Source organism: Chroicocephalus ridibundus, chromosome 6 (genome assembly GCF_963924245.1).
Source record: "Chroicocephalus ridibundus chromosome 6, bChrRid1.1, whole genome shotgun sequence".
Lineage (NCBI taxonomy): Eukaryota > Metazoa > Chordata > Aves > Charadriiformes > Laridae > Chroicocephalus > Chroicocephalus ridibundus.
In genome coordinates this window covers 39,678,620-39,693,375 of record NC_086289.1, presented here as the reverse complement: position 1 = coordinate 39,693,375, position 14,756 = coordinate 39,678,620, and the positions used below count along the sequence as shown (strand labels likewise).

Sequence of the window (14,756 nt, the reverse complement as noted above, 5' to 3'; positions counted from 1 at the left end):
AACTGGAAAAAGGTTAGTTCTCTTTCTGTTAAGAAGCTCTATTACCATAGTAATTGTTTCCAAATGCTAAATCCTAATAATAAGCACACCATTTGAACAGTAATGACTTCACTTCTTCCAATACTGGGAAACATTTATATTGTGAGGGGATGGTTGTGCGTCCTGCAATATGCACTACAGGCACTCTTAGGTTTCAGCCCCCTCAGACACCGAGCGAATGCAAATCTCTGCCATTCCCATGGTGAGAGAAATTACGCCTTGACAGTGGCGAACCACTGAAAAATAGCACACAAATTGTTTATTGGAGTTCCAAATGTTTCTATCCCTTAAACTGTGTTTTCAAGACTGATAAAATTTGCTATGGCTAACCTGTATAATTATATATCTATCAAAAAAATTCCAGATGAAATAAAAAGTTTTGTGTTCTTGATTACAGAACAGATTACAATCGTCAGTCCTTCTGGACAAACACTTGCGCAATCTCCCATGCCATCCCACGACAAGATGACTCATTACCACTTTCAGGTTAAGGTGAAAAGTTATGAAAGCAGCGAGAGGGATCTGAGAACAGGGGAAAAAAAGAAAAATCGCAGTCCATTTCAGGTGGTTTGCATCTTTCTGGCAAGAAATCAAAGCCACTTACACTTTTCCTCCTCAGTAATGCTAGAAAGGATGCAACAATTTAGTAATTTACCTTTGGCTTGCTTTGAAGGAAGAGCCATAAGACATCCCCACAATGTAAAGGCCATTTGGCTGCAGCAGTGGCCAATAATCTATTTCAATACTGACATGCAGGTAACGGATTAAGTTCTTTTTTTTCTGCCGTGAGTATTCTGTTATGCAATCTGTGTTTTGATCAAGTTCAGGGAAGGTTAATACAAACTATTTGTAACTTGTCATGCCAAATGCTGAAAGCGAGAGTTTAAAGAAAGTCACTGTGTGTATCCACCCTCCTCCAAGCCCGAAAGATCAGTGTGATTATGGGGATACTGCACTGCTGCTCATTCAGTTTTATACCACATAAACGATGTATGACACCATCAGATGTTGTCCGTAGCTGGTAAACAGAATCCTATTACACAGTAAAAATTACAATGCATTCGGTTAAAAGCTGAACTGGGGAAAATGACAAACGTTAACAGCATAAGCCCCAAAAGACTCGAAGACCTCTGTAATACAAATAATGCTGTGAGTATTATAGGGTCTGAATCCCTAACGGTGACGTGTATTCCCTGCTTGGACCCACCATTGCTGTAATGCTTGCTTCTGGCTTTCTCTAGTTCAATTTTGTGTTTTTGAAGACTGCAATCTGCACAATTTATGTTAGGGCCTCCGGTGTTATCTGCAGTTGGATTATTTCCTATTTGGGGGTCACAAACACCGTATTAAAATAATTACTCTAATATCACCTTCTAAATCAAGTGAAAGCAGTAAGATGAAACAGACACATCCAGTTCCTGGTCCTGAGCGGGAGCAGAATATGGGCTGTGTGGGAGGGACCAACTCCTCCAGAGCCATAGAATCACAGAATGGTGGGGTGGGAAGGGACCTCTGGAGATCATCTAGTCCAACCCCTTGCCAGAGCAGGGTCACCTAGAGCAGACTGCACAGGAACGCGTCCAGGCAGAGATGTACATCCCCATGCAGAGCCACCCTGTCCCTGAACACAGGCTCAGATTTGGTAGATGGTCTGGCAGAAATCGTTATTAAAACCCCTTCCGTTCCCTGTGCAGACATCTTAAATAGCCAACAAAAAATTATAAATGACTCCCAAGAAACAGTGAACATGCTCAGCAGGAGTTAGCTATTCAGCTAAGCCCTAAAGCTCGGACAGTGGTTAAAATTGCAGAGGAATAAAAGCCTGGAATCAGGCAATACACTGTGCGTGAGGCTCCAGACTGCTACATACCACACGCCATTTGTGCCATCATGCATTCAAGACCTAGGGCCGGATTCAGTGCTCCGCAAACATCCTCACTGAGCTGCTGGAGAGAAACCAGTTCCTTCTGCCAGATATGCTGATGCTGGCCCTGAACAAGGGCTCTCCCCTTGCGTCTCTTCCATTAAGAACAAACCCAAGCTGCATTGCAACACACTTTCTACTTCTGTATTCACCGCCAAGGCCTGCTCTTCCCCTTGTTCTCACTCGGCTTCCAAGACTACGCACCCCTCTCCTGCTACTCTGTCTCTTGAATCAACCATTCCAGGTGTCCTCTCATGGTTCCTTCTCATCTCAGGTAGGGGTAACACAAGGCTCTGATTTCAATCTTCGCTTTTGCCCTCCACACCCCACCCCCCCCCCCCCATAAATTTTGTATGTGGAAAGTTCACCTATAAGCTCGAATTAAACCATTCTTTCTATTCCAGACATCTCTTGTGACCAAGATTCTAAGTTTCTTCCATCTGACATACATCTGCCCAACAAAATGAGGTATTAAAAATATTTTTTCCACAAGCCCTCCCCCATTCTCTCAACTGCCATGCAAAATGCAGTGGCAGTTCCACCTGCCACTCAAGGCTGGAACCTAAGCATCACCTTCATTCAGCAATATATATATAACATCTAATTACGTCCACTGATCTGTTGAAAAAGTCAGCCTGTCACTGAGTACAACAATACTCACTTAATAATTTACTTTATTTGTTTTCTTTCTCATTTGAAATACAAGCTGCTTGTCCTCGCTTTCAGGCCCTGGTCTGCCCCAGCCTAACACCTTTTACTGCTGAAGCTGTTACTCCTGGCGCCAGCCTACAACTCCAGCCTCTTACATTCTGCCTTTCCAAACAAGTATCATCACGCTCCTTTTGTTGCTCGTGTATGGGAAGAGCTTCCCTGGAAAGCAAGAAAGGTATTTTTTGGATCCTACTAATCCTCTTCTTAAATTCCCTATTCCCGCACCACTTCCTTTGACAATACACAAGGTGCTGTTACACTGAGGCCACCAAGTGGAACTGTACTGCTCCTCTGTACCCCGTCATCAATTAATACATTAATTAATATGTCAAACGCACAATTGTGCAGCTGGGTCAGCCCTGGGATGCAACCGACACCTTTTCTCTGAATACATCCCTATTTGAAAACAAGTACCTTTGAAAAAACCAACAAAAACACCCAAACAAACCAAAACTCTTAATTCTTTCAAAAATTCACTGTGCTGAGGGAAAAGTTTCTTTTAGGAAAACAACAGGTTTCAGCAACTTCCTCCTTAAAAGTATGACAGAAAAGGCTCGGGGAACGACGTTAAAAGCAATGTTTTTCTTTGATTCACTCAGAAACTGCCAGGGAAGCGCACAGAGTATTAGCAAACTGGTGACCTGCATCTCAGTCTGAGAAATTTTGCAGAGACAGAGAGGTATTGTAGAAGCCTTCTTACATTGTCATCGAAGCTAATAATCGGAGACATTTACTGTCCCTAAAATAATTCTGAGCTCACTAGAGACTGACAAACAGAATTACTCAAAATCATGTGGCAATTCATAGCATCTGCAGATACACAGTGAGCTGAACACAAGACTGATTCATATATGCTAAATACTTTCCTCAGACTTACATTTAAACTGAAGTTGCCAGATACGAAGTTCACATTTGTGAGCTACGCTTTTGTTCCTGCTACAATTTCTGCTTCTTAGCTAAAATACGAGTAATTAAACTCTCTTCTCTCCCCCAGCTCACAATTCTTCACTGACAAAGTCAACAAAAAAGAAGCAACTGCGTAAAAGGACTCGACTGCCTGGCTCCAGAACTGCACCTTTGTAAATGCAAGGCGGCATGATTTAGAGCATCTAAAACATCCTCTCCTCTCGGACATGAGTATGTCAACCAAATTAAGATGGGTAAGTGCTAATGTTTCAGCTACAAATGCTTTTCATTTGCAGATCTTTACCAAACAGAATACCATTATCCCCATGTTACCGGTGAGATAACCAAGACCCAGAGGTGATGCTGTAACTCACTGCACCAACTCATGGTGCTAGACCACTAAATAAGCCTGTTCCTTTGCAGCTCTGTATTTCCAAGCAGCAGAATCTGAAATACAGGATGCGGTGTGCCACATCAGCACTCAATACACCTGAATGGTTCATAAAATTACAGTTTATGAGAGCTTTAACTAAAATGTGATGGTGTCATTATTGCAAACAATTCCATTAGGTACTTATTTCTGCCTTTCAGGGATTCTAAAGGACTAAATGTTTATGTATGTCTCAGGTATTCTTGTACTTCATAAATCTATGATCCAAGATTTAACTACGCAATTGCATATAGCAAAGAAATTATTAGCTGTTATAAAGTGCATAACTGATCAAGTTGCTGTCAGAAAAGGGCAGCAGGTTCGTACAAGTGAAAAAACAGGAAGGCAGACATACTGCTTCCGTGGTCTGGTGTTTCACCAGGACACCTGTAAGAGTTAACGAAGTAGTTTGTAACAAGAAGGAGAGGATGCTATTGGCTGGCAAGTTATTCCTCTTACCTTTACTCTCACTGTAACGGTAGTGAGCCCAGGAGGCATAGTGCCCTTGCTGTCGAAGGCTTCCACAAGGAAGGTGAAGGTTGCTTCTGTCTCAGCGAATGATTCATAATCCAAGGACTTCAGAACCGATAACTCGCCTGTGTATTTGTTCAGAGCGAAATATTGTAGTGCTTCCTGTGTCCGTATTCGATAGTTAACATCAGCACCAAGATCAACATCCTTCGCCTAGAGCATGCCATACAGAAGGAAAAAAAACAAACCACTTAAAACCAAATAAAATGCATTTTCACAAAAAATCCCTACCAGATTTCAAGAACATAGAAAAGCAAGCAAACAAATTTAATTTTGTTATATTATTCTAATAGCAGTTGATGTACTTAATACTATTGCACAAACACCAGGAAGGCAAATCCACTTCAGGTTATAAAATCCAGAGATACCTGCCACAGGAAATGAGCGCAATATTCTGGGCAAGAGTCACTGGAAGCACAATGTGTTCTTGTTCTCTTCCCTGGGCACCTGCTATCGGCCACTGCCAGGGAGAAGATGCTGGGCTAAGCAGATGTTTGATCTCACCCCGATACGGCAGCACGGATGTTTTAATTTCATACCAGTATTTAGACAAAGAATATTGATTTTCATCAGGATAAGGAGTATTGTGTGATGGCTTTAGCTGTAATTTGACATTAGATTTCTCTGCAGTCAGGTTCAGAGAAAGCCATTCTTGTTCAAATTGTCTCAGGAGAGATTCTCCTCATTAAAGGATGCTGACCAAAACACCAGGAAGATATATAGACTGCTTGCGGGAAGTGAATCTCAGCTGTCTTCAGAGACCTAGCTCATCCCTGAGCAATTAACTCTCACTTGTCTGAGTATCATTTATAGTCAATGAAGAGAAGACAACGCCTCCAGGTGCCCACTTTACTCCAGCTATCTTAGATGATGATTTTGGTATTGGATGAATTGCTTGTCCAAGCAACTATTTATCTCCATTAACTATAACGTGAGGTTAGACACCTAGGTTTGACTTAAATGTCTGAAGCAGTTGAGAGCTCTCTCTTCCTACTAATGTAAACAGGTAGGAGCAGTATGATGAGTTTTCAAAAACAAATCAAAAGTAAATGTGTACGATATTCCAAGAAATGACAATAGTAGTGTAGTTTTTGCTGTTTGTTTGGTTTTTTTACTAATTACTCTTATTTCCAAATGAACCTCAGCTTCAAAGTATTTTTATGTACCTGTCTAAAGGCCACGCATTTTTCGATCTGTTAAGTGTTATAACTTCCCCCACTCCAGTTCGCAACCTTTTAGTGCAGTCGCGCTGACAAGTTAAGCAAGAACATGCTCGATATTGCAGAACATTTACAAAACATCTTCTTCCCTCTATAACACTCTCCTACCTCTAATTGTAGGAAGACGGTGCCTGGCGGTAGGTTTTCTGGCACGCAGACAGTGTAGGAAGCATTAGTGAAAACTGGGCTGTTGTCATCGATATCCAGCACCTTGATGGCCAAAGTTAGCGTTGAACGGCGGGGGTCCACAGCTCCGTCTGTTGCTTCAACAATAAGTTCATAATAGTCCCTTACTTCTCTGTTGAGTTTAACTGCCGTATAAATGCTACCGTTTGACGTGATTCGGAAAAGGTTGTTGAAGTTTGCCAAACTGTAATGAACTTGACCATTAACACCAGCATCAGGGTCTGTAGCCTAAGGAAACAGAAAAAAGAACCATGTTTTAATGCACATTTTAAATATGAGGGACATACCTACATGGGAGTAACGAGGTAGACTGGGTAATATTCTACAGAGTACTAATGCTTGTGTGGTTATTCAGCATTTCATGTCTACAGCAGCTTGCTCCTCTCCGATATTTCGCTGAAGGTAAAATACCCTACAGAAACAAACCTCTGAATTTGCAGTGACAGAAGGCAGGCTTACTGGATCCCAACTGGACTTCAGGAGAAAAGACACGTTTAGTTGCTCAGCCTTGGACAACTGTGCACTTAAGCAGAAGATAAACGAGATGCTTTTAAAGTCAAGCCCTCAGATAATGCTGAAGTACCTTCAGGGTTAGGTGGTGTCTGGGGCGAGTTGTTATTTTACGCTGTTTGATTTAGGTGTTCCATTGCTGCCCAAATCATTCTGGAATACATACTTACATGAAAGATGGATGCAGTCAGCAGATAGCTAGAATTGGACACATTAGTTGGAAATTTTCTTTTCACTTAACATGTTTGTCACATTTCGTGATACTTTAATCATTGCTCTCTGAAGAACTACTTAACTTTCTATAGTTTATGCTGTTCTTCAAAACCAAGTGTTATCAAATTTAATCCTTATTCTTCTACACTCAGAAGAGGCAGATGATTGCGACAGAACACTGTTTAGATTTTGTTCAATTGCTATCCTTGTTCTCACGTACTGAACTAAGTCTCACAATTTCAGTATCAGCCAAATAAGTCTTGCTATTCCATAAATGCCCTTACAGGGATGAATAAAATCCGTATGTTTTTTCCTAGACCTACCAGGCCCTCAATATAGTCTGAATGCTGACCTGTTATTTTTCCTCCTCTTAATTAAATTATGGCATGATGAATAAGGTTATGTAAATTAAACAAAGGGCATTCTGCGAGCAAGGTATTTTCATTTATTTGACTTCACAAATGAGGCTACAGACATCTGGGAAGATCGTAAGAGATTTTCATGTTTTGTTATCAGAACGATTGTCAGGAAGTTTCCACGAATGTTTAATTCCAGTGAAGCTGTTCATTGTAAGACTTTGTAATAAGACTATTTATCTTCCTAGAAATCAATTAGAAGTTAATTAAAATTGTTAATAAGAAAAATTGCCCGGTGCTTTCCCCCAGCACTACATCAATGTGCTAAGTAGTAATGGCTACAACTTCATAATGACCAGTTTACGGATAACACATCCTTTTCATCGACGGCTTTCAACATATGCTTGATTTGCTCAGTTTAGAATCAATTCCTCTGTAGAAATAACTGATCTGGGGCAGAAAGACCTCCTAGATGACACGCTGGCAAACCACCAGAAAGCTAGTCAAGGAGAAAAGTTTAAAGTATACAGTAACAGACACTTAGCCCCACTGCAAGAAAAGCAGAGCATAGGAAACGCAGAGTAAGTTGCAGAGATTCTGGATAAGACGCTACCAGCACTACTTACCTTCACAGACACAGATCTCCAACGCACACATGAGGTCAGCCCTTATACTTAGCCTCTAATTTAAGCCAAAGCCGTATTATAGCGATTAAATTGATGCTAAACAGCTGGAGTTAAAAAAACAACCAAAAAAACCCACCAAACAAATCCCCCACCTAACAGTAATCTGAAATACCACAACCATTGGAATCCATGAGAATAAACCAGGTAACATTTTTATTTAAGATTAATTTGGGGGAATGTTTTTGAATAGATAAACTTATTTTCTAGGAAAGCAAATTGAAATTACTTTTCAAATATGCAGCAGGCTTTGCTATTTGGTTCCCAAAACCAAGACCATGTATGTAGTAAACTCATTTGTGTACATCCTTGGGCATAAACATCTTTTCCATATTCTGCAGGACTGATTTGTTCCCATGCGGAGTAGCAGGCAAATCATCTTTATTAAATCCAATTAAAGTAGTTGCTATAGTACCACCATAACACTGGTGAGCAGCCAGCCAAAGACACGTGAAGACAAGCATTAGCTCTGTGCATTTTGACCTGTCTTAGTCCTGTGCTTCCACAGCACGGTGCAAAATCAAATTTCAGCTGGATGTTCTGACTGAACCATCAAATTGCACAAACAAAAGTTTGCTGCACTTGGTCCACTAAAATTTCTCCCATATGGATTCTCTGATTATCTATTAGGTTAAAAAAATCAGCTTTGCTCCCAACTCCCTGCTCTATCTTTGGTGTTACACCAGAGACAGCTATTGCCTATTTACAACGCCGCCATCCCATTGCTCGGGCTGCGCTTCGTGTCACCCATTGGTGACGAACCCCGGGCAGAAGCCCAGCCGCTGGGGAGAAGGGCAAAGCTGAGAAGTTACAAGTTGTACAATCACTGTCCAACCTACCTACAGGCGGCTTTGTGACCCCGACAGAGACTTGGGAAGGCCAAACGTCATATGTGGTGGCTAACAAGCCCATGCCAGGGGCTGCCTTCTCCAGCCCAGCCTCCCCTTTGGCAGAACAGAGGGACTTTTATGTCCCCTAACAGCTCTTCCCTGTGCCACCATGGTCTCCCCACAGGCTGCAAGGAGTCTGCTCCGGTGCTTGAAGCTCCTCTTCCTCCTCAGTGCTTGCAGGGCTGGTCCGCACTGCTGGGAGAACTTTTGTCCTTTTTTAATTCGATATCCCAGAGGCATCACCGGCATCGCTGAGGGGCTGAGCTGTGCCCTGTGGGGCCACTGGAGCCAGCTGGAACCAGCCCTGTCTGACCTCTCCCCATAGAGACCCCTCACCCCGCTGCCAGTCCCAGGCACCGGCACCCTGCACATGCATTTGTGTGTTTAAAATTGAAGTGCATGTTTTTATAGAATCAAAATGGATTTTATCGTGAAAAAAGCCTTAAGAAAACGCTGTTATTTCACCAAATTAGATCGCTTTTACAGTTTAAGACCTCCATTAATTAACATTTTATCACTACAAACTTGAACAGAGATAATGCACTCTTCACGAATATGAAAGAAAAGGTGTTTAATCTGTTTTCTAAAAGAATCCTATCTCAAGGGTATACAAAATTAACTCTTCCGACATGGAAATAATTCCACAGAGGCTCTTGGAGCCTGTGGGCAGCAGCTCCATGGAAGGACTTGCTGGAGGCATGGTTACTATCTGTTCCTGCTTGCAGCTATTGCTTTGTGCCAAAATGGATGACTTCAGGTCATCCCAATTTCATCCCCACACTCTGTCTCCAACAGACATGCAGATGTTACAAGCCTTGAGCAGAAGGTAAGGGAGGAGGAGGTCTGTACGACAAGGAGCTGGGCTTTCAGAAAGTCCTACTTCAAAAATCAGCCCTGCTTGGACTTGTCACTACCCTTAAAACAGAAGCCAGCAACATGCCAATAAATTTAATAGGATTTGCTCATTACCAATGCTGAGCTGAATTACCTGGGTATGCAGTTACCAGAGGTGGAGAGAAGCAAGCAAACACTTCCATTTCTATATTACTTGAGTCCCAAGGAAAGCCCCAAAGACAAAGTCAAGGAGACTATGGCAGGCCTAAAAGAGGTAAGAGCACACTCGTATACCCGATGCATCATGCAAGGCTTTCAACCACAACTCATCCTCACTGATTTGCACATAAAAAGCATGGTAAGAGTCTTGAAGCTTTAGCTGGCTAAAGGGCCACCAGATGATAGGAGATCTTAAAAGGAGCTATAGGTCTATTTACAGGCAGAAATGTCTTCACAGCCTTGCAGATGTTGCTCATACAAGAAATGCAGGCTTTGTAGAGGCAGCAGAAGCAGCAGGTGTGATGGCTGTAGGCAACACAGCCCTCAAAGGCCACAGGGGAGACAGATATCATAGAAACAAACAAACAGAAAAAAAAACAACATGAGGGAACCAGCAAAATGAGGGAAATTTCAAAAGCAGCAGAAAAGATCCCAAGAAGGGACATCTTCATCACACATCAGTGCATCTCAAACACTCGAGGTGGTGAGAATTAGCACCACTAATGGCTGAGAGGATCTGAGAGACAGAGCTACGTGTGCTGCTTCTGTCATCTCTGCTACACAGTACTGCATGGAGGGGAAGACACGCATAGGACCTCCCCCTGGATATGAGTGAGGATGAAAAAACATCCCACTACAAGAGCTTCATGGAGGTACACCATCTGCATAACCAGATGAGCACTGAGAGGAGGAGAGGGGAGCTGTTTGGGGTGTGCATGTCCTCTCATCGAACCCCTTTGTTTTATTGCCTTGAGGTTATCTGTTCCCCAACTAGTCTCTGAGCCACATGCCCTCAGCCAGTCGGTCAACCCACAGCAATCTTGGACCACAGCAAGTCTCAGGCTTGTTTCAGTTCAGACCAAGTTTGGTGGTCCTGGGATTATGACACACCAGGCCCTGTCTGAGCTTCTGCATAGAGACATCACGGGTATGAATCCAGGCTTTGTGGGCAAAACTGGCCGTGCCAAGCTTTCCAGAAACAGACACAGAGTACCTGTTTAAAGTACGAATCTCTGCAAGCTAAGCCACAGAACACTACAAATTCAGATCAAGAACCTCTCACTGACATCTTGACTTTGCCATCTGCTCCTGACGTTTCTTGTCAGTGCTTTGTCCAATTGCTCCAAAAATTTATCTGCTAGGAGGTATGAAAGGTTGTCAGCTCTGGGGTCTCTCCAGCAACCAGTTGTCCCTTGTCTGTTTTAAGCTATAACAATGAAATACAAATCACAGATACTATTTTTCTCTGGGCTACACCAACACTGTCAATAATTTCTTCTATTAGGCAAGGTCCACTAGGAGTAAAAAAGATCAAGGCAAACACTGAGCACAAAATCAGCCAGATTTCTTTCTATTCCCCATAGGGAAATCTCTGCCTCATCCCCGCTTCAAATGCCTACGCATTTCATCTTGCCTCTACGTGTAGGATATGTGCAGAAGACATTTCCCCCCTTTACGATAACCAAAGCTGTCAAAGTTGAGGGCAGCACAAGTGACAATCTGCATTTCCAAAGACGATCCCTCACTCTTCCACAGGGGGATGTCAAGACCAGGCAAATGAAGAAAGAACGTACTCACTTCTGCCTTCTTTTCCTGCTAGAAGATTTTTTTGTTGCATCCAGCCCTAACTCAAGTCCTCCTTCCCCTCATCCATACAGTGGTCAAAGGGAAGGAAAGTATCAGCTCAAGTGGCTGCAGAGGCAGGGCTGGGTGACACGCAAGAGAGCCAAGGAGCCTGAGGCACTCCCAGCCATCACACCAGAGCTACTGCAGCACCTGAGATCCCACCCATCGCATTACCCCAAAATCTGCCAACACACTCAGGTGTTTAATCACTCGCAATACACTTGCTAAATTTGGATAGGAAACTAAGCTGATTTTGCTATTCTGCGTAAAAGAAACATTTGGAACCACCCCTCTGCATGCTCAGAGGTTTTCCTCTGTTCTTATTGAAACTGGTTCAAGCAGCCCGTTGCTAAATTTTCTACACCAGTGTTACACAACTGAAGAGCTCATAAACTCCCTTAACACAATGTGGCCTAACCCAAAGGGATTTTGTCAGGACAGAGGAGCCTGCTTTACATAGGTCTAAGGTAATTTATTTTCTTTATACTGAGAGCACCTGCAGGAGTATAAATTAGACTGAAAAAATGGAAAGAAACAAAACAACCCCATGCTGACTGGCTCTTCTTGGCAACGTTGCAAGAGATGCGGAAAGATGAGATGCACATTTCTACCATCTCACTATGTTTATTCGGACTTAGGAAAAGTATGTTCCTCTGAAGGGTCTCTGGTAACTACTGCTGTCATTCTAGTAACTCCTCAGATCTACGTGACTGCTCTCATTTCCATCTCTCACGGGGCTAACTTATAAAGTACTGCACGATAACACAAATCTGGAAACCTAAGAATATAAATTAATCATTACTTTATTTCCTGAAAAATACATCCCACATTTACTGGAGACACCATAATTGACAAGGTGATAGCCTTTATTTGTGGTGGAAAGTTCAAATTTGCATTACCAACTATGCTTCAACATTACTAAGAAACCCTCATAAACATAAACCGACAGCGTTCCAGAGTAACAAATTATCTTCCTCCATCTCGAACAGCTTGAAAATACAATTCTGGGAGATCTGAATTACTAAAATATCTCTTGAAGGATCATTAACTCTGAAATATAATGACAAGTGCTTAAATGTCAACAATATTAATTATATCATTATCATTCTTTTCAAAATAAACCTCTTGCTAATATCCACCACTCTTGCTCACAATGGGTAACAACAGGATTTAGGCAGGTTAATTGAGGGTTTATGCTCGGACTGCTGGAGCCGGAAAACAGCAAAATAAGGCAGCGTGTTGTTATTCGTACTTGTCTATAAAGCAGAGACAAACATGCCAGGTATCCCCTCATTAAAGCTACAAGCTGAAACACTTCTGAGGGACCACTTTGCCACCAATTCTGAGGGACCACTTTGCCACTGAGGGACCACTTTGCCACCAATTCTGAGGGACCACTTTGCCACCAATCCACTTGCCACCAGCTTCCCTCCAGATGAAATCCGTCAGGCCTTCTTCAGGGACAGGAGTTCCCCATGATCCATACCCACCCCAACCAACGCTCCTGATCTCCCACAGCCTCTCCAGTATCCCAGCAAACCCTGTGGCTTAGGGGAGGGATGGAAAGCGTGCGAGAGGATACAAAGGATGCTGTTGGTGGGAGTTGGGTTATTGTCTTCATGGATGATAATGTCATTTTTCTATTATTATGCGTTCAATGTGTTTATTATTATGGGTTTAAAAGATTCCCAGGCCCCTCAATTGTGTCAAATAGCAAATCAAGTGTGGGTGGGAGTGCTAAATTGGATTTTGTACTTGTTTTTCAGGGAGATTAGTCTTTGGGCTCATAGGACAAAATTAACATCTCCCAGATGCAGTAAGAGGCCACAGATATTTGAAACATTTCTGACCTCTTGGTATTTATTTAAAAATATTTTAAGAAGGGAGAATCATTCATCCACAGAAGTTTGGAATTCTTCTGCTCTACATTTCCGAAAGGCTTTTCTACCCTCTCTTTCATTTATTTTTGCCTGCTTTTACATGGTCTTTCATTTCCCTATTTCATTCATTACATGCTCCAAGCAAAGGAAAATATTAGATGGTACCAAGAGTTTAGAAAGATTTCTGTCAGCTGGTCTCAAAATAATATCGAAAGAAGTAAGAAAACAGGAAATACTTTCGTCCTCCCAGTGTTGTCAGCAGTTTTGCACACACTTTTCTCATTTCACGCAGTTAGATCAATAAATCATGCTCCTAAACATACGTGTCATCACTGTATACCCATTACAGATAGTTGCAATACTCCCTTCTAGCCCCCCAAAACCCAACAAGAGTTAATTTCTACAGAATTTCCTACAAAACTGACATTTAAATCACATTATTCATGTAAAGACAAAAAAATTCATTTACAGACTTGCAGGATTGGAGGACTGCAGGGTTAGTACAAGTTTCAGATAAGAAATGATACAATGCTTTTATTCTGTGCTCACGCTCAACCAAAAGTATATGGAAGGCTTTTCAACTCACTTGATTCTGCTATAGAATTCCTGAAATGCCACAAAACTTCATATTACACTGCAAGAAGAGACAGAGGCTTAGTTACAATGTGTGATAAATCTTTTCTGAATTATTTGCCTGCATAAAAAAAGACTTGATGAAGAAAGATGATAAAAAGAATATGCAATAAAATTGGACGCTGTAGCATCAGGGGGCAACTTCAGTGATGTGTCACTGGCTGGGGCAGTTCAGTCTAGAAAAATTGGGGAGGCAAAAATGAAACTCAGAGGCAGCACCCTCAAATTTTGACTATCTTGAAATTTCAAGGCAACTCCTACTTCTTTCAGAGAACAACCTAATGCCCTACACGCAGATGCTTTTGAAAAACACTGCAGGTGTTCTCTATATCCTCCAGGAACTTTTCAAAAGGAAAAATACCTTACTGAACTACAAGTCATAACAGCTCATCATTTTTCTCATAACTACTCCAGTAATTTGTTAGGGTAAAAGGTAGCACATGGTAAAATTTCAAATACCGACGTATTTTAGCCATTACAAAAGATGAGAAAAGGTTTGATAATTACTTTCATAGTCAATCTAATTCCAGTGCATCTGGAGGGTTAGTTCAGAAACCAATTAAATGTGACTCTAAATAAAACTGTGCAGTAAGAACATTTAAATGCTACAAGCAAATATAAATTACAATAAATGAAAATCGGAAAGCTCATGGCTGCAAAATCATGATTCAATGGACTGGTGAACCTCCTACAGAAGTTAATCACCTTGTAACACTTAAAAAAAGACAAGCTTTCTTCAGCCTGGCACACAACCAAATCCTAAATTTAGAGACTTGCACTGCCTGTTTTTATTTGAAAGATGATTAAAAATTCAGCTTTTATGATGAGTATGTTCTTTGGCAATGATACGATCAAGCTATTCAGAGATTAAACCAATTAATATACATGATAGCAAAATACCCAAAGCTTTCTACGTCACAGATGAAACATATTTGTATTGTTTAAAATCTCCACGTTTAGCTGGG

The 14,756-nt window shown here is 41.7% G+C and overlaps 1 protein-coding gene and 1 long non-coding RNA gene across 24 annotated transcripts in view; one reads left to right on the top strand and one right to left on the bottom strand.

Annotated features, from left to right (window-relative positions):
• PCDH15 (protocadherin related 15) overlaps nucleotides 1–14,756 on the bottom strand; it is an 811,115-nt gene that overhangs the window by 122,082 nt on the left and 674,277 nt on the right. For all 22 annotated transcript variants that reach the window (XM_063340181.1, XM_063340176.1, XM_063340196.1 and 19 more), the window contains 2 exons: nucleotides 5,870–6,175; nucleotides 4,470–4,694 (listed from right to left, as the gene is read on the bottom strand). In XM_063340181.1, coding sequence (XP_063196251.1) covers nucleotides 4,470–4,694; nucleotides 5,870–6,175 — 531 coding nt within the window. The remainder of the gene's footprint in view (nucleotides 1–4,469; nucleotides 4,695–5,869; nucleotides 6,176–14,756) is intronic.
• Nucleotides 3,547–14,756, top strand: part of LOC134518011 (uncharacterized) — a 53,427-nt gene continuing 42,217 nt past the window's right edge. For both annotated transcript variants that reach the window (XR_010071812.1, XR_010071811.1), the window contains exons 1-2: nucleotides 3,547–3,588; nucleotides 3,669–3,834. This is a non-coding gene — a long non-coding RNA (uncharacterized LOC134518011). The remainder of the gene's footprint in view (nucleotides 3,589–3,668; nucleotides 3,835–14,756) is intronic.